Source organism: Bacillus rossius, chromosome 15, assembly GCF_032445375.1.
Source record: "Bacillus rossius redtenbacheri isolate Brsri chromosome 15, Brsri_v3, whole genome shotgun sequence".
Lineage (NCBI taxonomy): Eukaryota > Metazoa > Arthropoda > Insecta > Phasmatodea > Bacillidae > Bacillus > Bacillus rossius.
The window spans coordinates 35146585-35174232 of record NC_086342.1 but is presented as its reverse complement, the minus strand read 5'-3'; the positions used below and the strand labels follow the sequence as shown (position 1 = coordinate 35174232).

The 27648-nt window shown below is 35.3% G+C and overlaps 1 protein-coding gene across 1 annotated transcript in view; it reads left to right on the top strand.

The window, feature by feature from the left end:
* LOC134539674 (cytoplasmic dynein 2 heavy chain 1) overlaps positions 1-27648 on the top strand; it is a 446052-nt gene that overhangs the window by 272442 nt on the left and 145962 nt on the right. Inside the window, exons 50-54 of the mRNA XM_063381862.1 lie at positions 910-1041; positions 1396-1531; positions 7954-8085; positions 12639-12871; positions 21429-21542. Coding sequence (XP_063237932.1) covers positions 910-1041; positions 1396-1531; positions 7954-8085; positions 12639-12871; positions 21429-21542 — 747 coding nt within the window. The remainder of the gene's footprint in view (positions 1-909; positions 1042-1395; positions 1532-7953; positions 8086-12638; positions 12872-21428; positions 21543-27648) is intronic.

The following is a 27648-nucleotide window of genomic DNA, read 5'->3' as shown; positions in this document are numbered from 1 at the left end:
CTCAATTAAATGACAACCACCCATCTTTGTTCAGAAATTACAAAGATGGTAACCTTCTTGACCTCTACAACATCATAGAAAACCACAACACACATCATGCAGCACACGCATGCATACGTGTCGGCGGTGCAAATGCCAGGAAGGAGTGGTTAGGGATGCCATGGGACTGCAACGGGAGCGGAGTCTGGCCAGGCTGAAAGGAGCAAAGCCCTGGTCGACGTCAGTTGCCCCACCACGGATGTGAGTGGGAGGGCCATGTGATTTGGAAAACAGACTCAAAGAGGGAGACTTTGTCGCTGTAAATTATAATGGAACACTGGATCCAGGATCAGTGAGAACTATTCACAGAAGTGCTAGTGATGAAAATCCCATTTTAGTGGACTGCATGATGAAATGTAACAAGTCTTGGAGGTGGCCAGAAAAGAAGGATTTACTACAGCTTCGTGTTCTCTCATCATTCTCCCGTCACCGGTCCGCCGCTCAAGTCAATACTTCAGTAGAATAAACAAAATACCTACCTGTTAATATTTGCATGGCCTCTTATCACACTATCATCATATTTTAAACACCCAAAACATTACAACACTGAAGTTTGACCACCCTTGACGATGGTTGACATGTATGAATTGGAATGCCCGCTGCGATAAACTCAGTCTCTTCCATGACTGTCCTTTAGAACTGTTCATACAATGCAAACACACTTCAGCCAATGTTGCAATTCTCCCGCAAACATGGTGCGGACCTTCAAGCTGGATAAAACGCTGCTTTGTGCAGTATTCATGTAGTTTGCAAGTGTGGCCACCTTCTGAACTTAGAGTTTAATGATAAAGGGTTAAAATTTTCTAAAATTATTATTTAATTCTTCTTGTATCGAGTTAGTGATTGTTTTTCTGTGTTGGTTGTTTGCAGGTGAAAACGTCCTTCACTGCAGTGCAGCAGAACCATTACCTGTTCACTCCGCGGGACCTGACTCGCTGGTGTTTCGGGCTGTTTCGTTACAACTTCCAAGACGAGGATAAAACTGTTGATGCAGTTCTGGAGGCTAGTTTCTGCTGTTTCTGTGGATCACTTTTGTACTTTCTCCTCTGGGGTTGTGTTTTATATCAGTACAGAATGGTAATAAAATATTCTCTGGTTATCATCAAGGTTTTAACTGTCTGATATTAATTTATAGGCCTCAGATTATAACCACCGGGATAAATAGTTGATTATTTTACACAGGCATATGTGACTTATAAATAATTATACAGTAGAACATGACTAGTGACATTAAAAAATAGTCCAAGCTAAATATTGTAAACTTTAAGCTATAAGATGGTAAACAAATATTTTAGAAATATATGCCCTTAACTATTAGTGGCATCATGTAATATTTAATGTAAATATTTTTTTCAGGCTGTCATCTATGAAGGCATGAGACTTTTTCGTGATAAACTTGTGTCTGAAAAGGAACAGTCAAAGTTTGATACCATCGTTAATAATGTTTTCAAGTCCTATTGGAATATGGAAGCAGCATCAGAGTGTGTGTCCGGTGAGTGATGATTTGTGCATGCGGAAAGTAGTATATCTAAGTTATATTATTTTTGTGGTTAGTACATACAAAAAGCGTTAACCACTTTTTTTTAAATTTCAGTATAGTTTTTAACTGCCAGATAAAGGTTTTATCCAACTTTTTTTAAGATATACAATTTTAAACTGACATTAAAATTTCTTTATGTAATAAGTTATATCTAACATTATATTTTTTAATATTATTTACCTTTTTTTTTGCAATGAGTAACTCTTTATTTTTAAGAGTCATTCAACTATTCTTTATGCTTCTGTGATTTTTTACTGTACTCCAAACAGCATGAAAAATGAAATGAAATAGGTAGGTAACAGCAAAACGGAAGCATTGTTTACCTATGTGAAAGTCCTTGATTGCATTTGATTATCAGTTTTATCCTATTTGCAACTACCATGGGAGTCTTGTGTTTGATCCCCGTTGTATTTGAGTACCGATTTATGTGTGAGGCGTATTTTGCCAATGACAGTGGGTTTTCTCTCCCAGTTCCCTGCCTGTTGCTGCCTAACAGTTGCATTTGGATTTGAGAATGATATCAGGATCCCATAACTGTGGCAGTAATCTGTCCCCACTCTGTGGTGCATTCCCATAATGTAACTGAAGTCTTGAATTTCATTATTTTATTTTGTGTGAGTAAACACACAAACAGGAAAGCTGTTGACATTGCCCAGGGCTACGCCCTCGTGTAAGCCCGAGGTGTCTCCGCCCCCTTTCGTATTATAACCTCCAGCCGGTAAAGTGCATGTGTGTTTATGTATGTGCCTCTGTTCAAACAGCAGTCCAAACCCTCCGAGGGTTTGCCACAATGTACACGTGTCTGCAGTCTTATTGTAGTGTTATTACAACTCAAATCGGCATGACTAAAAGATGACCTAAGATGCAACGTTCATAAAAACCATTTTAAAATCATCTAAATTCTGAAAAATTTTCACTGAAAATTGATAGTAGATATTATTTATTTATTTTTTATGTTGAATCCAAAAAAGATTTAGAATAACTTTTAATTAGATTTTTTTTAGTTCTAGCACAAAAAAAACTGTCCACCACTACACGATGCTCACAACAGGTCCACACAGTTCTTATAACACAAACGACTTATCTCTGTTCGAAAAATAAACATTTATTAATTTTTATGATTCCGAAAAATGTTTTTAATACCCACACACATCTTGCAAATAAGTTCTGAAGTCGCTTGGCATTGACGGTACAGGCCAAGGATAAAAATTACCTTGGTATGGCGGCTAAAAATCACTAAAGCCCCATCGTGTGCTTTTTCGGGACAACTATGGTCAGTTAAAATTATAATTTAAAGTTCCGAAAAGAAAGGTTGATTACCGGTGCAGCCTGGACTGCAGCCATTACGTTCGTCACTTAATACATTATGTTTTGGCGTGAGCCACTGCCAAACGTAACATATTCAGTCCACATCAGAGTTGCAACTCAATGCTATAACTAATGCTCTTTTTTTCTTTGGAAATCAGTGAACTGTGCAGTATTTATTGGTAACCTAACAACCTAAACGTCGTTAACTTTTGGAAAGAAAATGTTGGCTACCTTGATTTTTTTTCAGTCGTTCGTTGCTGGTAATATTCACCATAAATATTTCAGATTATCTATTTTTCAATATGGAACAACCAAACATTATGTTAAAGTGCTTTATATATAATTTTTTTTCTTCAAAATTTAAAAACTACATAGCCACAAAGTGAGTGTTGAAAATCATAACTTCAGATTCAATTGCAAAAAATACACACTAGCACATGTCTGCACATGTGCACATGACAGCCTTGCTTATTTCATTGCTGCCAAGATAATTCAACACTGTCAAAAAAAATTTCCAATGTACAATTGCGTGCAATTATACTCGGTACGCCATTCCGTTAATACACCATATGATTAATTCTAGAGTAATAATGTCTGTCAAATATTTTTTTTAATTTAAGTAATTATTTTTAAGAAATTTCTGTGTTATCTTTATATTTAAAGCTTAATTTTTGATGTTGGCATTTCTCAACTGCACAGTTTTTTTAGTGGCCATGTTTCGCCTATTCAGTTGCGCCCCCCTGCATAGTGCAGAGAACTGCAGAACTGGTGAGATGACACCAATGCCTCCAGTCAACAGGGAGGAGGGAGCCACATGGCCTCACTGACCAGTCACAAGGTCACAATTTCCCTTAAAGCACATAGCACTTACACCTCGACATTTCTGTGAAAAAAAAAAAAAAAAAACAAACAATTTCAAAGTTCTTCTATATTGGCTGGAGTAAAACTTTATGAAATTACCGTCTCACCTGGGAAAGGACACCTGCCAATTTTCCCAGCATAAGAATACATACAGAAACTGCCAGATGGTCTCTGTCCTGAAAAAGACATCTGCGAATTCTGCAATGTCATGCAATTGTCTCTTGTCCTTTCTTTCACTCAAACAATACCCAGTGTTCTAGAAACGTAATAAATTCTTCCACTCTTCTACAGGGTTGTTTTAAAGAGTTTCTGACCTCAACATGAAGATGACAGCACTCGTCAACAAAAATTGGGGAATGTGTTTTCTTACGCCATTATGGATGTGCAATTTTTTTTAACAATCAATAATGTGATTGGTTTTGTGAAAATGTAAAATTGAGTATTGAGTTGTCATTGAATATTTGTTTTTAAAAGGCAATTCCTGTACTAAATTAGTATACTAGGACTCTGCACCATTATTTGCCACAGTAATATTTTGGGAAGCTGAATTCAAACATGGCCATACCAGCTTGGGTAACGATGACCTTTTGTGACACCAAAAACTGTGAAGGGAGAATCTGCTCCAAAAAAGTAAAAAATGGTTCTTTTGGCCGGGAAAGTTGTGGTGACTTTTCTAAAATGGTCCTGAAATCGTCTTAATCATCTTGAGAAAGGTAAAACGTGGCAGGAGCATACTGTGTGGCACCTTTATAAGAATACCTTAACGATGCATGTGAGCTCCGACTCACGTCACCGTCATTTACCAATGCCACTTCTTTCAGCTGCGTACTTAAGGTCACGGGGTAAAGTGAGCATTGAGGCGGTCCGGGGTTGGATCCTGTTGGACCGGTTCCAGATAAGATAAAGTGGTAGGCTTTCAAATTCTTTCCTTTGGTTGGTGGGAATGACAGATTTTTATAAATGTTTTTAAGATCTAGCGTTGCTTATGTATTTTTTATGGAATGATAATCGTGCGAACTTCAAATACTTGTATAATCATTTCTGCATGTTATGTATGGGTGTTGAAAAGTGTTTTAGCAACAATGTGCATTATAATACATATTGGTTATCTTGCCAGATAGATAGACGAGGCAAGGGAAGAATTGTTAGGAGAGCTAGGGAGGAAATTGGAGGTTAAAATAAGAAAAGGATGTGGAGACACATTCGGACTTAAACGAGGGCATAGCCCTGGGAAATGTCAACAGAAGAGATGCAACAGCTTCCCTGTTTGTGTGTTTAGTCACTCAAAATAAAATAATGAAATCCAAAACTTCAGTAACATTATGGGAATGCACCGTAGATTGGGGGCAGATAATTACTGCCACAATTATGGGCTCCTGAAATCATCCACAAATGCACCCTGAAACAGGATTCCAGTTCAGCACAGAAACAAGGAAAACTCAAGAAAATTGACAGAAATAAGACTGTAGAAACCCTGCAACTGCTCCGGTTTCTTTTATCACACATGTTCAGTCATTGATCCACCTTAAATCATGCTTTCCTCGGGTAGGCGACATGTCAGTATTGTTTGATCCTGTTGACCCTACCTCAAAGTGTGTGTATTTTCTCATTTGTTCAGCTGCATTGTCACATTTATGCTTATAGTGTACCTCATTTTTAAATTGGAATATTTTATCTTTGACGTGTTTTTTGAAAACGTAATATAATATAGTTAATTTACTAGCATGGAACATTTCTTTCTCTTGTTTCTGAACTGTTTACCTTAATCATGTATGTCTTGAATGCCAAGTTTATAAATAATTGTGTCATTATTATATTTGTTTGCTCCTGTGTTTATGAGTTTTACGTGTGTTTTCAAAGGATATATTGGAACAAAGTTATAGTATCAACTTTAAAGTCAATACTCATTTGAGGAAGGGCTTGAGTAAATTGATTTTATTTAAACTATGTCTTTTTTATATCAAGAACCCACATAGTAATTTTTTTACATGTGAGGTAGACATAATACTTCTGTAATTTTTTTTTAAATTCAAATCAAATTGTTAGTAAGTTAACCAACAAACTTGGATACAGAGAGGGGTACAAGCATGTTAAGGCAACTTCACATTTAAATAATTTATTTATAATGAAATAATATAACTGACAATCACAACATTATTGTGGTGCTCTTTGCTCTTCAGAACTTGACATAGACAGCGTCTTTCTTCCACAGACTACACATACTATACACAACAGTTAATATACATACCAAATTATGACTTCAACATGAATATACCTTGACTTTTAAAAGTGAACACAAGTCTTTATAATCATGAGGGATGAGGGCATGAAACTCGCTCCACTTCTGTTTAAAAGAAATTATCTAGAGGCAGGGGCTCAATATTTCTGTTATTCACAAAATATTCTGAACTACTAACAGTGATTTAAAAATCTTATAAGTTTCCATTAATTGTTGTGTCTGCCAATAGCTACCACTGGTCTAGCCTGAGGGGCGAGTATTTAAAATATTTAATCTTCAAGTGTCCCAACTACTGTTGGTATTCGCCTTATATCTTTGTGGTTGCCAGTGCTCTTCATATCAAAGTGATACAATCAAAATAACCTGGAACCTAACAAATGGAAATAAAATACAACCAAATGTAACAAAATTAATTGAAAACTAATGTATCAAACTAAATGATTGTTAACAATATAAATGAACATAAATGTACCCAAATGAAGAGAAAAAAATGAAATTTAGTGAAACTTGATGAAATGGAATTGAAATAAACCAATATTAATTAAATAAAATGATTTGAATTGAAACGAATTCAATAAATCAATCTTTTGAATTGTAACAAAATAAATGAAAACAAAAGATTGAAATATATTGAAATGATTCCTAAATCCTCATATCAAAGTGATACAATTGAAATAATGTGAAACAATACAAATGGAAATGAAATACACCCAAATGTAACGAAATGAATTGAAAAGTAATGTATCAAACTGCATTTTTGGTAACATTATAAATGAACATAAATAAACCCAATTGAAGAGAAATAAATGAAATTTAGTGAAAAAACATGAACTGACTCTGGTACCGACGACTTCTCGGTGCTTGCTGTGGCACCGGCATTACACGTCCGTCGGGTCACCATCCGACCAGTGGTCCCTGCGGAGGCTCTCAATGGTCCGGCATAGCAGCTCAACGAGTCCCCTACTCCGTCAGTGGTCCTACCCACTCAGAGGTCTCGCCCAGCGAGTAGCCTCCCGAATCAGTTCTCGGTCGGTCAGAGTTTCCACTCGCTTGTTCCTTGTTGCTGTCAGTGTTGTCTGGGAGGTTCTGACCGCTTGTGGATCCGGGATTGGTCCCACCTGACTCTAGAAACTCGTCTGGTTTATACATCCACAGCTGCAGTGACGTCAGTGATGTCTGTATCTGGGACGATGTGCACTGCGTGGCACTTACACTAGGCGAACAATCACCACTTTTTCATCTGAACTAACCCTTGTTTCAGAGTTACCACAGCACACTGTAACCAAATTTCAAATCAAATATCTAATTCATGAATGTCAAATATTTTTCTAATCCAATTTAAATCAAATATCAGTAACACTTTTTTTTCTGCACTTCACAAGATTCCACTAAAAAATTGATGCAAAATGCAGTTAAATAAAAAAGTGAGAAATATAAATATATGTAACCTGTAACCATAACAGAGAGATGTAAAGTGGTAAAAAATAAAAAGCCTGAATAATGCATTTTCTTAAATCAGTAAAATTAAAATTTTAAGTTGGTTAGTGGTTTTGATGATTTACAAAAAAATATAGTATTTTTAATATTTATTAATCATAATCACAGGCTATTTGTTACATATAAAAAGTGTCTATGCACTATGTTACAGAAAAAAAAAATCCAAATTTCTCAAATCTTCTTAGCTTGAACGTGGTACACTATTTTATATAAATTTTTTGTGACTGTGTCCAACTTTGCTGAATCTGTTGGTAACAATTAATTAAAAGAAAAATTTTTGATATGAAATTTTGAATTGAATAGCAATGTCGAACACTAATGTTGAACATTTTTTAAAATACTCGCGGACCCCTAGTAGACATGTTATCAACTTATTTATGAGCAAATATGTGGTGTATGTATTGTTTGAATGATTTTTTCTAATTTTGTAGCATTTTTGGAAAGATTATGACACATTTGCATTTTGCAGCCATGTTCTTTGTAACATCTGGAACTGAGCCGTCAGCTGTGACAGGCATGTTACCAACTTTTGGGAGACCACTTGGGAAGATGATGGAAGATGATTGGGCAGCCACCGTCAATCAGGGTATTGTGCAGTATTGTAAGTGTCCAATCGTAAGTGTTAGTAAACATTTTCACTGTAACTTCATTATACATACCTAATAACAAAGCTAAATAAAGTGTAAAATATCAGAAAATTTTTGGAGAGGCCTTATTTTTCCTTGCTATGCTTAGCACAGCTTCAGATTGTGCGAATTCATTTAGCGCAATTTTAATTTTACTGCCCCAGTCTCAAATAGCACGTCTGTATACTTCAGTTAGTACGAAATCTTGGCAGGCAAAAAAAAAAGTTCAAGCACGATGCCACAAAGTCTGTTTCAACTGTGAACAACAGATGTGTAGTGGGATACCGTTAGTCAAACAAGGGGGGAAGAGATTCGCGCGCAGGTCTGTCTACGCTATCAGCTGTTGTACAAACATCAGCCACGTATGCCGCCGTGCCGTACTGTTGTCGCCTGGCCACAAACCGGGCCGTGAACTCATTCTAGCCAGTGGCAGGAAATTCACTCAAACTGAATCAACGTCTGCCCATTCAGCTGCCGGTAACTGTACGTGCTTGATCACTCATAATTAGAGACATGCAAAAGGTGTGTTTATTTTGTGATGAAAAGTGGTGTTATTTTCCCTTAAAATCGGTGTTATTTTTACCTAAACGCGGGTTTATTTTTTTTTTTAATTTTTGCGATTTCAAGTGTAAGAAATATGAAGAGAACATTGTAATATAATTGCACCATCAGTTGAAACATTATAAATTAAAATTACACAAATATAGGTTAAAAAGACACAATTTTAAGAACTCAGATTCTAAATTAAGTCAACCCAATAATTTCAGAAGCAAAGTACTTTGACACAACGTTTAACTTTCAAATGAAATAATAGCCATTGTAGCTAAATTTTCTTATTTCAAATTAGTTCTCTTGTCAGTGAGAACATTATTGTATTGTAACAAGAAGCGTTCCGAATCAACGTTTGCACACAACATCCACACTGCTTCCAGGCACCTGTCAGAAAATTCAGGTTGTGAAAGTTTTACAACTTGAAGTGCCTTCACTACATCCACACTACTTTCCTTCATTTGTTTCTCAACTATCTGTTTCAACTCTCCAAAACCGGTGATCAGCTCCTGGCGGTCCATTTCTTTCAGAGTAGAAACGTTACACAACTTAGCAAGCAAAATAGGGATCATGTCTGTAATCAAAATATTTTTTTGGATCAAAGGCAGTTAAGGGTTTTCAAAGTCAAGTCTGCTTGGATCCGTAGCCATCAAGCTGGTAAGCTTCACCAGAGATTTTGTAGACACTTGCACTACACTTATTTTCACTGCAGCTGCTTTCGTGGTGTTCATGTGGTCCAAAACTGGTTTTGTTTTGTCAAAAAAATGCACTGCTTCATGTTTTCAAAGTTGCATTGTATCTTGGTAAGCTCGCCATGCAAAATATTAGCATTTGGGTATCTCCAGCCTTCTAGCCTCATTATTAAAGTATTTTTGGATTTAAAAAAAGTTTTTTTAACACATATCGCCCAACTACATATTTACCCTTGCATATAACCCACGATCACGAAATTCGTGCTCACGAAGTTTGGTGATTGCTTGAGGTTTCGGCATATTTTACACTTTCGAACTTCTGCTGAGAAATATGAAGACGTTTTCTATCACAAACTACAGTTTTTATAAAATAGTTGCACTGTATACAACATTTTTAAACGAAAATTATCATTCTTAAAAATAAAACGTAATTGTTAAGTCTGTTTACAGTATAAGAGAACAAATTAAAACAGTTTGCATAGTCCATAGTAGATGCAAGATGAACAGTTGAGCGTAATTTATAATTTGCTTCGCGACACAAGCGCTGTAATGCACAAAATATCCAACAAAATGGCCGTACATTACTCTTTGACTCTGTAAACATGCCTTCGAGAGAACGTGAGCGTATTAGTGCACGAGTGCAGTTCGCCAAGAACGCGTCGTATCAAATAAATAATAAAACGTAAACATTGGCAAGTGTAGTCTTTACGTTGATGGTGTTATCAGTGGTGACAACGGCTGTTTATTTTTTTTTTTAAGTTACCAAACGGCGGGAAAGTGTGGTTATTCGTGGTAAACAGACGTATTTCGCACAAAAAATTCAAGGTATCAGAAATTATGTAAAAGTGAGGTTATTCGTGTTAAACTTACAAATTTCGCGTAAAAATTCGTTTTATCGTAAATGCGAAATTTGCATGTCCCTACTCATAATGCATCGTGTTCAAGTATTTGAGACAAAACTAGAAGTATTACGGTGCGCAGATTGTCATGAAGGCTACGCTTATGTTGGTCGCACTTTAGTTTTAAGCAAGTCAACTGTGCGCACAATCGTACGAAATAAGGACTCTTACCAAAAGTTTATAAAAGTCTGATGCTGTTGGGGTTACTAGCGGGAATATATTTGACATTAGATACCGGAACAGGAATGAACAGATGATTCACGTGGAAAAGGTTGTTAAATGAATGTTGCAATGAAAAAAAATAATCATTGGCCTGACAGAATTGGTGTGAACCAGGTGGTGATACGCGAATAAGCACTTTAATTTTTGAAAAATTAAAATGTAATTATCCGGACAGTAATATCGGTTTCACTGTCTGTAAAGGATGGTTTGAAAAGGTACGGTATGTGAGTTAAGGTCACGCCCGGGCGGGCAAGTTAGCCAGCCGACTGACGATAAAGAACATAATCACGTATTTTCCATTACGCAGTGTCGTATTTGTCATACATAGTGCAATGGGAGGCATATTTATAGTGACATATTTATAGTTGTGTTAGTCTATGCGTTTATATTACGTAAAGTGTATATTCCTACACAATTTTGGAACACATTAAATTAAGCCTTGCTATTTATGGTAACTAATGCTTCAGAATTCGTGATTTTGAATAACACGAGCATTTTTAGGAATGAATTAGTCCTACTAAGTGAGGGATAGGTGTAGAAAGAATGAATAAAATATTGATAACGTAAGTAGCATGCTTATCTTAAGTTGAGCTTGAAAGTTGTAGCCTGTGTTGCCTCTCCTACAGCTCGCCAGTCATTTGAAAGACAAGTTTTTATGATTTTATTTTTAGGTCTATTTGGCTTTTAAAATGGGATATTTCTATGTTAGAAATTTTTTTTTTCATTACCTTTGTTTATTATTTAATAATAAGTTAGTTTTTTTAACAAATATGAAACAAATATTTCTTAATATTTACTTCATAAAAATAATGTAAATTTTTTTTGATACACAATGCATTTTTATAATAAAGTAAGTTTTAATGAGCACATCTAGGGAGGAATTAGAATTACTGGAGTGATATAATTTGGCAAACAGTTTGGTGTTTGGATAATGTATCAAGTGTCAAAATCAATAATGTAAAAATGTTTGAATAAGCGAGATGGATCACACATTGAAATTTTTTTTTGTATCCATTTGCAATTATTAATTTAAGTTCATTTTTTTTGCTAAATAAATTAAATTCATTGAACTTAATATTCTAAACATTACATTTTTTGGGATTTCAGTTATTTTTATGGTTAAATTTTGTTTAATTTCATGGTTTTATTTCTTTTTCTGTGTTACATGGAAGTACTTATTATGTATTTATTAACATGAATTTTGGTGTTATATGTGTATTGAGATAGTTTTCAAAGTTATTTTTATTTTATTGCAATTCATCATGAAATGTTTTCCTTACCATAAATGAATTCAGTTTTGTCTCAGCCATGTGTGGTTTCCGCTAAGCTCTTGTATATCTTTATTTTTTATTATTTTAATAAATTTTTACTTTAATCCAACTCAAATTATTCACGGGCATGTAATATATTTCTAATTTAATTAAAACATTACATGATTTTTTTTTTTTAAACCTTCACAGTGAAATGAAAAGAGAGCAATATTTATGAAACTGAATACAGTGGTTTAAAATGCAAGAAACTATAAAACCTGACAATGCAATTTCCTACGTATAAAATTTTAATTTTAAAAATTGTTTTGTTTATGCATATACATTAAAAATCGAGCATTTTAATAAATTTGAATCATACTAATATATTATTTGTTACATGTAAAAAGCATGTATCTACAATGTTGCAGAAAACAAATTAAAAATTTCTCAATAAATTTTCTGGGTGTCATACATGTTACACTTTTTTCATTAAAATTTTTGACGTGATAACGTCTTCTGAATCGATGAACGCCGGCTTCACGCACGAAAAAGCAATGACTCCTTATCACGTTCCGCCTGAGCCGAGCGTGCAAGAACCGGCCAACCACCGTGCGAGAAACTCTTCTATATTATAAAACAGGTTAAGGCGGGCTTTTTAACTAATTGTTCGTGATTATAGTTAAACAAATTATCTAAATTAAATTTGCAAAAACTGTAAATAATATTTTAAAATTAAAAAGTATGCAATCTTTCATCAATGTTTTTTTATGACGTTATGACGTAAAATTATCGTCCGTAAACCGACTTTACAGTAATACAGTAACTTTAATATATATATCACATTTGGTGTATCTGACGGTAAGGAACGACTGAAAGACATTATTCACAGAGGCCTGGTTCGTGCCCGTGCGTGCAGGTCGAGAGGGCCAGGCGCTGGACGTGCTGGTGTCCCGGCAGTTCCTGGAGCTGGTGGCGAGCGCGGACCACGTGCTGTCTGCGCCCCACGGCTCCCTGCTGCTCGCCGGCCGCGCCGCCACCGGCCGCCGCGCCGCCGTCAAGGTCGTGTCGGCGCTGCACGGCGCCAGGCTCCTCACGCTCCACGTGGGCCACGGCTACCGGCTCAACAACTTCAGGAACGACCTCAAGAACGTGAGTGTGCTCTGCCCTGGACTACTTCACGCATACTGCGTGCAGGGCTTCGGGAAAAACAACGCCATTTCAAAACTTCTCAAGACATCCGAGTGGGGTCTGCTTACGAGTATGTGTAGTGCTGTACACATAGAACGTGTTGTATTTAGGGATGGGGCGAATCCTGATTTCCTCGAATCCGAATCCTAACTCGAATCCTCGACTGGAATTGCCGAATCTCGAACCCAAACCCGAATCTTTTAATAGACGATGTCCACATATCTAATGTAAGTGAGATGTATTCTGCTTGCACTAAAAGTCCCTTGACTTTATCACATGTAGATTGGTACATTTCTGGTATAAGTGTATATAAAGACAACAATTTTTTCTTGAGAAATTTCAGTTTTAGTACAGATTAGCGGTTAGGATTTTTTCTATAAATAAGCTAGAGGTCTGCGAGCCTAAGAATTTTACTTCGAGCCGAGCTCGAGCTTTTGTGGTACAGTTACACTTTTGGGAAATTATTTTTATCTTAAACTTAATATCATGTTTGAATAAAGTATTAAAATGAAGTGGGCTTATTAATTTTGGGTAACTATTTACAGAGTGTGTTTACATTTTGCACTGCTAGAAAAAAAATAACATTTTTTTTCATTGAATCTTACCTGTTTCCATTGGTTCATTAGTAACTGATATCATCCAACTAACATAACCAAGTATATGTTTGTGTAAATGTAACATATCTTTGGAAAAATTTCACCCTTGTCAATTTTTCTGGAGTCCTTACTGAGCTTCAACAAACTTAGCACCAAAAATCATGTTGTTTGAAAAGTACATTCACATTGTTTCAACATTTCCACTTTTCAGCACAATAATTCTGAGAGAGATTGTCACAGAGTATTAAATTCTGTTCTTTAATCTATCATTCAGAACAATAATTTGTTCTGCACGTTCAGGAGTTAAATTAGCTCTACGATTGGAGATAGTGTTTCCAGCAAAAGAGAAGCGTCTCTCGCTGGCAACCTGCTTGGCTGGAATGCTTTAGTAAAATTGCTTAACCTCAAAATTAATGTCATAAATATCTGTAACTGGTCATTAAAGTTTAATCAATTGAAAGTAATAAAAATAAAAACATTTTACTTCATTCAATTTACACTTGCAAAAAAAACATACACACAATAAACCTACATGGAAATTAAAGTCTTTTTCAACATCCTGAAGTCTGAAATATGTTTACTCATGTCATTAAATGTATAGCTGTATTGAAGAAGCCGATTTTGCCAATATTTAGTTGAATCGGCATTTCTGCCGACTTCCGATTAGACTTGTGTAGTTCGCGAACGAACTAGTTCGGAAGAGGGCTCCCACAGACGAACTACGCGAACTAGTTCCCAGATCCCTCGCTCCTCAGTTCATTAGTTCGTTCTTTTTCCGATATCCTTCTTTTAGTTCTGTGCACATGATCTGGCTCTTATCAAAAGTTGTCACTCGTTCTCCCTTTCGGGTATTAATTACGGCTTCGTCGCTGGTCTTTTTGGCTGGCTATCGTTATCTGCTCGGGTCGGATAGCTGAAATTTCAGACGTCTAACGGATACTGACTTTACAAAAATGTTGACTCTTGATCGCTGCAAATGTTTACTGCAATGAAACATTTTCAGATGATAGCTTTATACTTGTGTCCGAGCACGGTAACTTCGCGGTGGGGAAACGTGGTGTATACTGAGAACAAGTCAGACATAATTACATTAGGTAGTTATATCAGTGTTTACAAAATGATTTCAATATTCATAAAATAAATTTGACAGCTGATGACAACTTTAATATTAAAATTTTGACTTATATAAAACCATTGTTAAATAAACTTATTTTTGACGTGACGTCTAATAAATTGATGCACGCACGAAAAAATGTCCCGTTACACACATTGTCACGTTACCCTGTGTCCCGTTACGCTCATTGTACGCTTGCGCCGCATCTATCTCTCTTCCACTCGTTTGGAACAACCATCGATTTGACTTTTTCGAGGCACATTAAACTTGAAACACTCCCATTCGTTTCCTACTTTTCCTATCATCGTCCTATCCTTAACAGAATAACACAGATTGGAAGAAGTTAAATAGCAAACCTGTATAAAAGTTATAGTTAAAATAATCTCTTTGTTAAAGTAATAAACATATTTGAATTAATGATTGCAAATAAATGTAAATGTATGAATTAAATTGTAGATTTAATTTCACTCCTTTGTATAAATACAAAATAGTGATAATTCAATAAAAATGATTAAATTTTATTCATAAAAGTTTGCTATCATTTCATCAATGTTTTGTTATGACGTCACGTTAAACTTTTGTCCGAAAAGCGACTTTAAAACAAGTTTTTGTTGATTATTTATAAAACTTAAAAAAATTAAAATTTGTATTTTTATAGGCCTAAAACGGTATTTTATTCACTAAAATAAACACATTTCATAAATAATATTTCTTCAACTAGCTAATAAATAAATTCTTTTAGAAATTAAATTTTTCGATTATAGTGTATGTTAAGTGAAGAATAAAAACAGAACTGTTATATACGCCATTTTACCCAATTATGTAAATTATTGTTTTATTTACTCATTTGATGTATAATAACCCAAAAAAGGATAACAATCTAGGCGTTCACAACGCTGATCATTATAAAAAATAACTATTATAACATACAAAGAAGATCGCCTGCATTAGCGGTAGCAAAGCGAACGAACTATCTGTGACCTGTCTTCTTTGAATTCGAGATGGGAGCAGACGTTTGAGCGGACCAACGGAGCGGACGAACTAAAAGAGCGACCTAGTTCGCCAAGGAGCTGCGAACTAAAAGGAGCGCTCCCGGTCGCGAACTATTATGCGCAAGTCTACTTCCGATACAGTACGCTCGTTAATTTTCGGCCGATATTACTGAAAAACGAAAGAGACTGCCATAACCTAAAAATCCACGAGTACCATTTTTACTTTTCGTAGTAGTACTGCATTCTTTCAGATCGCATTATTTCTTAGCAACATGTGCCAACCGTACATATCAAAGTTTAACATCCTTTTTTTTTTAACAATGTTCTTTAATTTAATATGTCATAAATAAATAATACATTACTATCACAGTAAATATACATCTCAGTTGTTACGGTAACTATAGTGCAAATATGGTAGCTATCATGCTTCTGTAGTAATTATGGTATTCTACAAAGAATCTTTAGTTCTTATTATGGTAATTATCTTAAAATAACTATTGGGTTTGTACTGTAGTTATGGTACATCATCCATATTTCTTCGTATGTTGTTGTTCATTTGTCTTTTCTTCATATTTACGTGTGCAATTATTTGAGACAAGAAGTTTCAGAAAAAATTTTAACGGACATTATATCACACATTTAATGGCGTAAATGACGAGACCTCAGGCAATTTCAACGCTTTATACGGAAAAACCTTCCATGCGGGACCTCGTAAGCGAGTTTTACTGTATTTTTTTCCCGTAAATAGTAAAAACCGAATCCTTTGACGAATCCTATATCAGACCCGCCGAACCTTCGAATCCCTAGGATTCGGCGGATTCGGCGGATATTGGATTCGGTCGCCCCATCCCTAGTTGTATTTTGTATGTTGAGTGCTGTACCGCTCGGCTCCGCCCACATCTCCGGGTGGGGGAAATGAGGGGAAGGAAAATAAGTCTGAAATAAAGCCAACTTCAGCCAAGTGTTTTTAGTTTGGTGTTTAGGTTAGACTTATCCAACAAAATAATTAGTTCTGGCATCACGTTAATGACGAAGTGATTTTTGTTTTATTGTTTTATTTGCATTAACCTCAAAGAGAAAGATAAACACTGTGAAATGTAAGTTTCAGTTGTTAATTGTTACCTATATAATTTTCCCGATGGTACTAAAGAGTTGTTTTCCTGAAGTTCGAGAAAGTGTTTTTTCCCGAACTTCTTCCCGAGTTTCGGGATCCCGCCCACCCCTACTTTTTTTTTAAATATAAAAGTCATATGTTTTAAGGCTATATTTATATGTTAAGGATACAAACAATTCCTTTTTGTGACAAAAGGGTGTAATGTTGCAAGACCCTGCCCTCCTAATTAAATAATTTTTCTTTTAAACTATTTTTATGAATGAAAATATTTCTTAAAAAATCTTTCTAATTATATGTTACCGTTTTCATGTATTTTAGGGTTGATGTTTGCACTTGCTTTGTGTTTTAAGAAGGTATTTTGTACTTTATTAGACATTTTAAATCATAACTATTTTTTTTGTATTTATTCACAAATGAGCCGCTGGACTAGATTTTGGCATGTTTAGGCCTACTTTTTCAGGTTTTTTCTCAATAAGTTTAATTTTGTAAAGTAATTCGTATTATAATTATTATTCTTAATTTTTATTAACGTGTTGTAATATAATTATAAATCACGGGACTGTGTCTGGGCTTGTGTGATGGTTAGAAAGAGAGGCATGAGAGGCCTGTAAGTGGGAGTGAGAAAGGAACAGTGCTTCCCCGCCAACCGAGATAAAGACGGTAATTCCCCCCCTGCATGGGAACCGGGTGATAACTGCTCTCTCACGGTGTGGGAAGGAGAACGAGAATGGAAGTCCCCGATTTCGATGTGAAATTGAAAAGAGACTGATCAGGGGAAGCCCAGAGTTCTGTGTGTAAAAGGTTTTTTCATGTAGTGTAACTTGTTCTGTGATTGGCTTGTATCTGTAAGAGTGAATGAAGAGTGCGTGTGATTGGTCGGTGAGGTCATGTGACGTCTATTCCCTGCGTGGAGGAGACGAGTTCATGAGATCACCAGTCGTCTGTCGAACGCTGGACGAGTAGGTCGCGTTCGATGGCTTCTCGCTAAATTATAATGTAATTTATGAAGAGATAATTTCACGTTGGTGGTCGGAGCCAGGCCTATTATTAAATCAACCTAATTTTCTTTTTTTTTTGTTTCGGGTATAACTTAACTAGAAATTGCGGCCACCTTCGTAGGCGTTTTGGCTCGGGGCGAGATTCGTTTTCGCTGGGTGCGGCCCTGTTCCAGGTCGCACCATCTTCGTGTACTTGCAGTAAAACATTACTGAAGGACACTATTTTTTCCATTATTTCTCATCACGCGAACTACGAGCAATTTTCGACAGTCAGATATACATGTGGAACGAGTGAATGAACAATTGAAAGTGTTTGGATTCGTCGGGGCATTCTGTTTGGAAAAAAAATAAAAAACAACAAAAATTACAATCGGCGTTGAACTGTTTATTTTGTATATAACGAACCGTTATAAGGGTTTCCTGAAATGCTAAACAAACATTCCCAGGACATTTTTTTTTTTGATAGATTGTAAAAGTAAATAATGTAGTCTTTGCCAACTACACAGTGATAAGTGTTTCGTTTTCTGAATTTCTCTGCCTCAAATATTTTTCTTTTACTCTTTTGAGGATTTTATTTGTCTATCCTTACTATTTTTATTTTCAAATGCAATGGTGACCAACCTATGACTCACGTACTATTTTTGGCCCACCCTCTTCTCTCTCATGAAATCAGTACACCACCACTAAATACAGTACCCACTTATTCAGACTATATGGGACTAGACCCTGTCCGGACCACCAAAAATCTGAGTTGAATAGAATTTGCCTTAAAATGAATGTAATACAAGTTTTAGATAGGTAAAACTATACAATTTGATGTTTTTGCCTTCTTAAGTACAAATTTTCCTAAAGTTTAATTATTGTTTTAATACTATTGTATATGTAGACCTAAGTTTTTCGAACTCATGTAGATTTAACAATTCAAAACATCTTTTCAATCTGGATCAACCAGATGTCCGGACGAGCGGGACTGTACTGTACATTTAAACCAAACAAGATAATAGTTTACAAATTTCCACTTTCGAAATATTTTTTTTTTCATTTTATATTGATGAGATGTTTTTTATTATTCAGTTCAGTTTTATTGAACTTGAAACTTTTTACGCCACAAACTTAAATAGTACAAAATCAAGGAAAAATGGAACATAAGTGTTGTAACATATAAATTGGTCTGCCAGATTTTTTAATTTTCATATCTGTCCCTTACTGTTAAAAGTTTAGCCTAGTAACTTCTTATCACTTTTGTCAACATAAGTACAATATGTGTATGTCATTTGTAAGACTATAGGTAGTCAGTGAAAACAACAGTTTAATAAGTAATAGAATTTCTCGTTGCTGCAAATGCTAGTTTGACATGTCTTAGTGTAAGTATTGGGTTTATTAAGACACAGGTTAGTGATAAATGTTTTGGTCAATCCTATTTTAAAGTTGTAATGAATTCTGAGATGGGATTATTTATAGTCTGTCTAAAGCAACAATTCAAAAGTATTATTTTCTAATTATTTTTTTTAGAAAACTTGCATTACAAAAGACAAAAGACTAATGTAAGAAAGAATCATGTATTTTTTTTCACAAAAAGTCATTGTGGAATATGTATATTTCTGTGTTTGGTTTGCATGTCAGAAAAAACTATCTAATAAATATATATTTGCTAATATCAGTTAGTATGGAATTGAAAACTCAGCATCTATTTTTTCTAAAATGAATTGCTTTTGTTTTATAAATTAGTTCATATTATTATGGAACTTTTAATGGAAATCATTTAAAACTTAACTTTTACTTTCTAAATGTTTGTAAACTAAATATTTATATTTACAAAAACATAAAAATAGGTAACCTTCTACTTCTGTTTTGTACAATTAATTTATAGTAATTCACAAATCAACTGGATTAGTTGGGTTGAACTGATACTTTGAAGTTATCTCAGCATGTAACTTGGCTGCATCACAGATACAGTGTTTTCTTGCATAAATGTCGCACATTTTATTCTAAACTCAAGTTTGAAAAGTAAAGGTGCTACGATTATACGTAAAAAATTTTTTTTGTTAGATAAAGTTATTCATAAAAACAAAACCCATTCATGGAAAGTATATTTATTTAAAAAGTTAAGTATAAAACAGCAGGCCAAAAAATTAAATTAATAAGTCATGCAAAAAAAGCCTTTTTCAACTTTAAATAGAAAACAAAATCAGTGAACCAAATGCAAGCCGAATGAACGCGTAACTACCGTAGTACACACCACGAAAGAGTGCAGGCTATCAAATGTAGTTAACTCAGCACCTGATAGAGAGCGCACGTTGCATGCAATCGGTGAGAGATCGATATTCTGCTACGTGTGCACACTCTATACGGAAAGGAACATAACCAAACATTAATGATTGCAACAAGCGCTGGCTACATTTTTGTAAGCGGTACACCGCGGCAATGCAGACAAACAGATGAAGGTTATAACGTTTAAAAAGCCTTTGAAAGAAAATTTACACGTCAGACAACTTTGTATTTCCGTTAATTAAATAAGAGGTAGTGTCCGAATAAATATTAGATTTCTGTTTTAAAATACATTGTTTTATACGGAAAAATATACCCACAAAAAGCGCTCAAAATCTAATAGTGAGACCAAAAAATCATTTTTTATCAAAATTTTGACGCCCTAAAATATGGGTGCGATGATTATGCGATAAAAGAGGGTATATGGCAATATCACACAGCATGAGCACAAAAACTAATGTAGAGAATGATAACCAGAAGTTCACAACATTGGTAAACAAAGTGTAACATTTGGGAAACCCCAAACACCTGTAGTACTGCTGTGGTTTACTTTACTTCACATTTCCGCTAAAGCAAACTGCAAGAGAACACAGTCTGTTTTGTTTTGTTCTTATTAATTAGTCAATTATAATACACCTTTTGTACATGACACAAGAGAAAATCTGCTGCAAAATGGTAGACGTATTGGGTTTGTATATTAAACTGAATTGTTGATAATTATTCTTACATGACTAACATACATAAAAAAATTTATAGTTATTAATGCACATGTGGCCCAGAAAACTGCAAAATACAAATAAAAGCTGAGTAATGTCACTGAAAGTCTAAAAGAAGAAATTTTTCTTCCAAAGTGAGAAAAGATACATTCTCTACAACAATTTTGAAAGTCAAAATACATGTTAGCAGTTATGTGATATTTTAGAAAGGATATTTTTACAAATGAAATTTTTAAACTTTTTCAGCAGAAAGAAAGCATAAATAGTATTTACCTAAAAATGAGCAACAAATAGCATCTGAAGTGTAAATTACCAAACAATAATAGCATTTATATCAAGATGCTAATTGTTCCTAACACTAACTATTATTTTTATTAATCTGACAACATTCATTTCTTGTACTAATATTGTTATGTAGAAATTCAAATGGTTAAAATCATGAGACAAATGAAAATCAATTTTGCTGGATGCACGCTAAATTTTTTTTTCATAAAAGTGAACATTGAACTTGATTCATACGTCATTGGAGATGTAAATGGTTGTACCTTATGAGAATAACTGCATAGGTGTTGAGAAAAAGTATGTAACATGGTTGTACTGGTAAATAAAATATTTTGGCAGTGAAGGAAATTTATTAAATTAGAATTTTTGGAGTTGGTAATAAATTTGTAGCTGTAGCTTTGACAGAGCTATCATATGATTGTATTACATGTTTTCCAGATGATGCAGTTGGCAGCAGTGGAAGGGGAGCAGGTGTACTTTGTGCTTGAAGAGCACCAGTTGATAGATGTTTCAATCCTGGATATGATCAACAGTTTGCTTTTGTCCGGCGAGGTGAGATGCAAAATTTAAGAGCCTTGTTTTCAAAACATTACTTTTAATATATTTTCTTATTTTCTATGTTTGTTATTTACTATCCAGGCTGTGAATACTCATCAATTTTTTTACTTTATGTTTTGTGTGTTCAGAGCAGCTGAACTAAACATATTTAATTCCATACGGTATTCCATACTTATTAGTTCAGCTTTTAAAACATAATTTTATTTTTTAGGTATTGTAAATAAAAACCTTTTAAACCTTTAAAAAAAATTAAAATTAAAAATCTTGTATGTCAGAAAGAACAAGAACTAAAAGTAGAGCATCCAGACTGTACTAATTTGTGTCTTGCTGATTCATCAGTAATAGTATGTAGAACACACTAACAATAGTCTTTGAAAAATATAATTTGTTATATTTTATATGTATTCAAAACATTAATAGTACACAAAGGAATTTAACATTTTTCTATATATCAAAATGCTCCTGTCTTTCAGTTGATAGAACTGCATGAAAATTCCTCACAAGTCTTCTGGTTTAAGAATTCTTCTTGAAATGTCTAACAACAATCACCAACAGTTATAGATATTTTGATTTAAACTTAAATCAGGTCATGTAATTTTGTATGTTTTGTTAGTATAAAACTTGATATTAAAATAATATCACTAGGAATGACGTACACAGAAAAATTTTATGTTTTAGGACTTACTGTGACTTTTCTTTATAATATACACTTCAATATACAATAATCTCTTTTGTGATAACTATTACAATTCCTTGATCAACAATTTGCTTTTCAGGTCTATAATAAAACATATACAGTAGAATCTCGTTATAGCGAGCACGGTAATAGCGATAACACAGCTATAACGAGGTATTTTTGAGGAATTTACGGCGTGATCGCTTGAAGCGTGCTTTTGTTATTTTTCTGCTTTATCTCCACCCCTCTCGCTCGCCACTAGACATCTTGCCGTTGACGCCTGTCACATTCTTCAGCCTTGCAGTCGCCACCTAAGTGCGTGGCTTTAAAAATAGAATCCCATCCTTTCTTTCTGTTGACGTCGTCCGGGCCTGCGGCCCCTTTGAGCCCGATACGACACCGCCCAACCACCATCCCTATTCAAACCTCCCGCTCGTGCGTGCGTGTGTGCGTGTGTGTCTAGCCCGGCAAGAGGGCGCTTAGAAGCAGTGCGGCGACCCCCTAATTTGCTAAGTTTTAATGTTATTTGTAAACCTTTTGTTTTCATTCATTTTTTGCCCCAGTGTTTGTGCATTTTACTTGTGTATTCTTTAATTTAAATATGTTACTTGAAAGAACCACAGACGTTGCCCGGGCGGACCCGAATAGGCACGGACTTGGACGAGAGTAGGAATGTTTTTATATAAATTATCATTAACTAAGTAAATATTAACGAACTTTAAATTGCCAGTAATTTTTATATATTTTTTAATGTTAATCTGTAATTTACTTAACTTTCGCCGGGGCACGGAATCACAGAATGTAATAACGGTAATTGTGTTGGCGCGGAGGCGCCATGTTAGTCGAGACGAGCAGAGCTCTCGCCCCAGTCCATCTTCATCACTGACCGAGAGCAGACGCGCCAGCACCCCGGGGACCTCAACCGTTGTGAACCACTGATCAAGTAATTCTGTAGCTTTAATTATTCTTAAATCTCTTTCGTTCGTTATTCCTCGGGGCAGCTCTCGGTCAGCGGGCTGCATTAATAATTAATTGTCTCAGTCGAGTTTTTTAACCATCGTGTAATAAGCATACTTTATAGCATGGCCACGTGTGTGGACCATGCCTTCACTTAAGTCGATTCGTGCCTCAGGCTTTTTAACCGTGTAAAGTGTAACGTGCGTGGAGGGAGGCGTGTTAGTGGAATTAAATCTGGGTATAAATAAAAACTGAGTATTTTATTTAACCACGTGGTGAGTGAGCCTACTTAGCCTAGGAGTGTGGCGTGCCCGACGCCTAGAGCGGGCCAGGTCTGGATAGGTAGGGTAGAAAGGGCTGGTAACTGGTCCCCACTTGGGCTACGTCACGCCCTGAGAGAGAGACTCCGCCGGGTCCACGTGCCCTTACACGTGGTGGCGCCCATGCATAACATCTTAAAATCACCGGGAACGTGCGAGCAGCCCTCACTGTTATCAAACTTCCGTTAGTTATCTGTGCCTGCGACTTCACAGTCACAGCATCACTGGCTGGCTTCAAGGTCAAGGTATGCTCGAGTCGAATAAACCAAGCCTTTGAATATACGTATACTTGTACGCATTTCTTGTTATTTATAAAATAGACAAAATCTATTTTTTCCCGCCATTAAACAGAACAATGTGCACTTTTTTTAAATATAAATGCTCTTAGTTAATTTGTTGCAACATTTTCATTAACGAATAATAACCTTGTTTATAACTATGTTAGGCCTAAAAAGTCAGAGCCGTCTTTATACTTGTTGCTAATTGATCGCGTTAATTCATACACAAATATTTGTAAACCTGTTTGGAATTATTTCAGTCGTGACGAGTTTACAAACACGTCACGTTATTTATGTTACTATCTGACAAATAGTAGGCACTAGAGCTGTAGCAAACCGTATGTTTTCGGTACTGAGTAACGGGTGCGCCATCTAGTATCGAGTAACGAAACGTTACACACGGCTGCATCTCGTTACTCGCATTTTTCGTATGTTTTACGCATGCGCGCGCATATTAGATGAATATACGTTACAAAGAACGAGGTTTGTTTATTAAGTAAAGTATAATTTGGAAATTCGTCGTCCAAGTTTTTTTACTGTTTATTAAAGGTATTGTGTGTGTAGACAAAGGTTGAGATTGGAACAGAAACAACGTAAGTATTTTTTACAAATTAGAAATATGTATGTTTTTGTTTTTTATTATAGCGTATTTTCCCGTTTTTTGTTCTTATCTTAAAAGAGATAATATAAAAAAGCCGCTCTAATGAGATTTTATTGTTTCTTGGTTAACAAAAACTGTTAATTATCAAATATTGTTAATTGTTTATATTCTATTTATTATTATTTACGCGACGTCATACTGTACGTGTACGCAATACGACTGGATTCGTTGCTGCAACATAACATAGCATGTTATGCGGTATCAGAAGTAACGAGTAACGTAACGATAGTAACGAGTACTAATTGTTATAGTAACGAATACATACGGGTACACATTTTTTCGTTACTTTTACATCTCTAGTAGGCACTACCGTATTTATTTCCGAATCGCTAGGACAGTTTTCTTGTAACTTTTGTTTCGGTCAGTTGTTGGGGTATCTTTCCGGGAAAGGGGTGGTGATGGTTTGAGTTTAATTCCAAATTTATTTTCTAAAAAAGTTTACAGGTTTCTTTAAATGAAAAAAGTATAGTTTTCCAGCGACTATTTTGTTTGAGGCGAACGTGCGTTGCAGCACTCTGGCTTTTTTGTAAGGAATTAAATTGTCGCGCTACACTAGCACCACCTGTTAGCAACATCCCGAACCAACATGGCCGCCAGCAGACAGCCTGCGTCGACAACAGATAGCAGGACAATGCTCGTCGGCCGCGGATTGCGGGCTGAGATGCTATACTTACGTGTCGTGGTAGGGTATTCTGGTTATTTTGACGCAATCGGTGATCACATCCGTACCTGTGGAGTATCGTTTTAAAGAGCATTCACACATCTGCTCACAGAAATTAATATTTCGTTAATATAACCTGTTATTTTCCAATTATACATGTTTAAACACAATTTTTATGCTATTTTCGGTTAATTTTTATTTTTTGGGGGCCAAAATTTGTCCAATTCGGTTATAGCGAGGAAACGATTATAGCGATGATAAAACCCGGAACCGTGACACCTCGCTATAACGGGACTCTAGTGTAATTGACTCTGTATTAAATAGATATTCTCCAAGTCATTCACACATATTCCTTATACGATGATTCATCGTAGTAATTCCATACTGACGTCTCATTTTAAATATTCTTAACTTTTACATGCCATGACCTGATAGGTCCAAATTGTCATAGTACAGCATAAACTAGTAATATTATACATAAAATACATACTTCACATTACCCATCATTAATCCATAGAGTAATTTTCCAGTATAAAACAATTTCAATAGTCTATTGTCAACACGAACCATTTGTCTAAATGAAAATGTAGCATAGTTATTTTCGAAGTGAAATAAATATCAATTGTGGCTCTAAGGTCATAGAAACACTGTCTGGTGGAATAGCCCAAAGTTCATCTACCATTAAAATACAAATTAAAATCACAGATAATAATGCAAGTATGTACCATCTTTGGCACAGTTGTGAAGAAATATGCTCAAAATCAAAACTAACATAATTGAGGTAACCTTGCAGTTAGGGAATATGCAGTAAATTGGTGGTCAGTGTTTTTATTTTTTATTTTAATAATGCTCATACTATTGAAATTTTTTATATGATAAAAATTTTTTATAGTGTGATAGTCCTTTAAACTTGGCATGCCAATTACATGTTTCAGAGGATCCTGCTCATATACTCATGTGAAATGGTGTACTTATGGCTTAACACGGGTTTTTACTGGGTAGAGGGTGTTTGGCAGTCTGGCAAAAATTCTATTGTGCCTACAGTGCCTGTAGTGGAAGTTACTTTAACATCCTCCAAAAGTGAAATTTATTTACGATGTATTCATGAGAGGAATTAATTTTTTTTGTAGGTAAAATACTTGATAGTTGTGTCTGTCTGTAAAGCTTACTCCTGCAATCGTATCCGCTTTCAGGCAACGTTACCATTTCGAGACATGTGGGGACTCAAGCACGGTTTCAGAGGGGTGGTGCAGGGGTGAAAGCCCCTCTCTAGCATTAATTTAATTTTTTTCTTTTATTTTGTGGTGTATATTTATGTTAACTTAAATACTTTAATTTATGTGTTAACCTTTTTTCTTCAAAATTTGTATGAAAGTACTAAAGTTCAGTCCATGGCCAATGTCGGCAGTAAGCTCATGGTTTGCAACTGCATCCTTCTTCGTGCATGAGCTCTTCCCATGAGGTCTTCGTGTAACCAGCCTTGGGGTCTGCAGCTAATGTGAACTATAAACTGCCTCTCGTACTCGCCGGACAGACTGGCTGACTCCGACCAGCTCGGGGTGTTAAAACTTGAATATCAGACAGCACAAAAATTCTGTAGGAGGAATTTAGTCATGAAAAAATAATACAGTCAAACCTCTCTGAAACGACCCCTCACGGTTCCCAGGAATAGGGTCATAATAGATGTTATAGATGTTTTCCGAAATTTTCAGTTGACTAAGATTTGCAGGCTTTTGTGGCCATTGTCTGGAGTTGCTTGGCTTCTGGGTTGTATTCTCAGCATTGTTTTGCGTAAAGCCCAATTTTTTGGAAAGTATATCTAGATCCACCAGGAATCTTTACCAGGATTGTCTGAGTGAGGGAGGAGTGAATGAAACACTGCACCAAAGGGGGGTCGAGTCTCAACTTGATGGGAAATTTGTTAATTTAAGACAATCTTTTCCATGTTTGATTTTTTAAATATTTTGCCGCAGCCTGCAACATGGATTTTGTATTACTGTTTACTGTGTATTTTCCAACTGGGGATTGGGCGTAGCTTTTCACTCTTGTCAATGTAAGTGTTAGAAAGACTTGTGTAACCACCATCACATTTTTATCTACCAGACACAAAAGTCTCAAAAATAAATGTGTGCATGAAGTCCACGTGCGACAAAAGTGAAATGTTTGGCCTCTTATATTAGTAGGTATAGGAAATATAATTCTCTTTGGCTGAGGTCACATATAAAAATATATATATATATATGCAAGTATGTGAGCACTAAACTAAGCTATTGTTCAAGTATGTGAGAGTGAAAGTATGCAAGTGTAAAGTACGTGAGTATGTAAGTGTGTAAGTGTAAAGTATGTGATTATGTAAGTGTGCAAGTGTAAAGTACATGAGTATGTAAGTGTGCAAGTGTAAAGCACATGAGTATGTAAGTGTGCAAGTGTAAAGTACGTGAGTATGTAAGTGTGCAAGTGTAAAGTATGTGAGTATGTAAGTATGAAAGTGTAAAGCAAGTGAGTATATAAGTATGCAAGTGTAAAGTACGTGAGTATGTAAGTGTG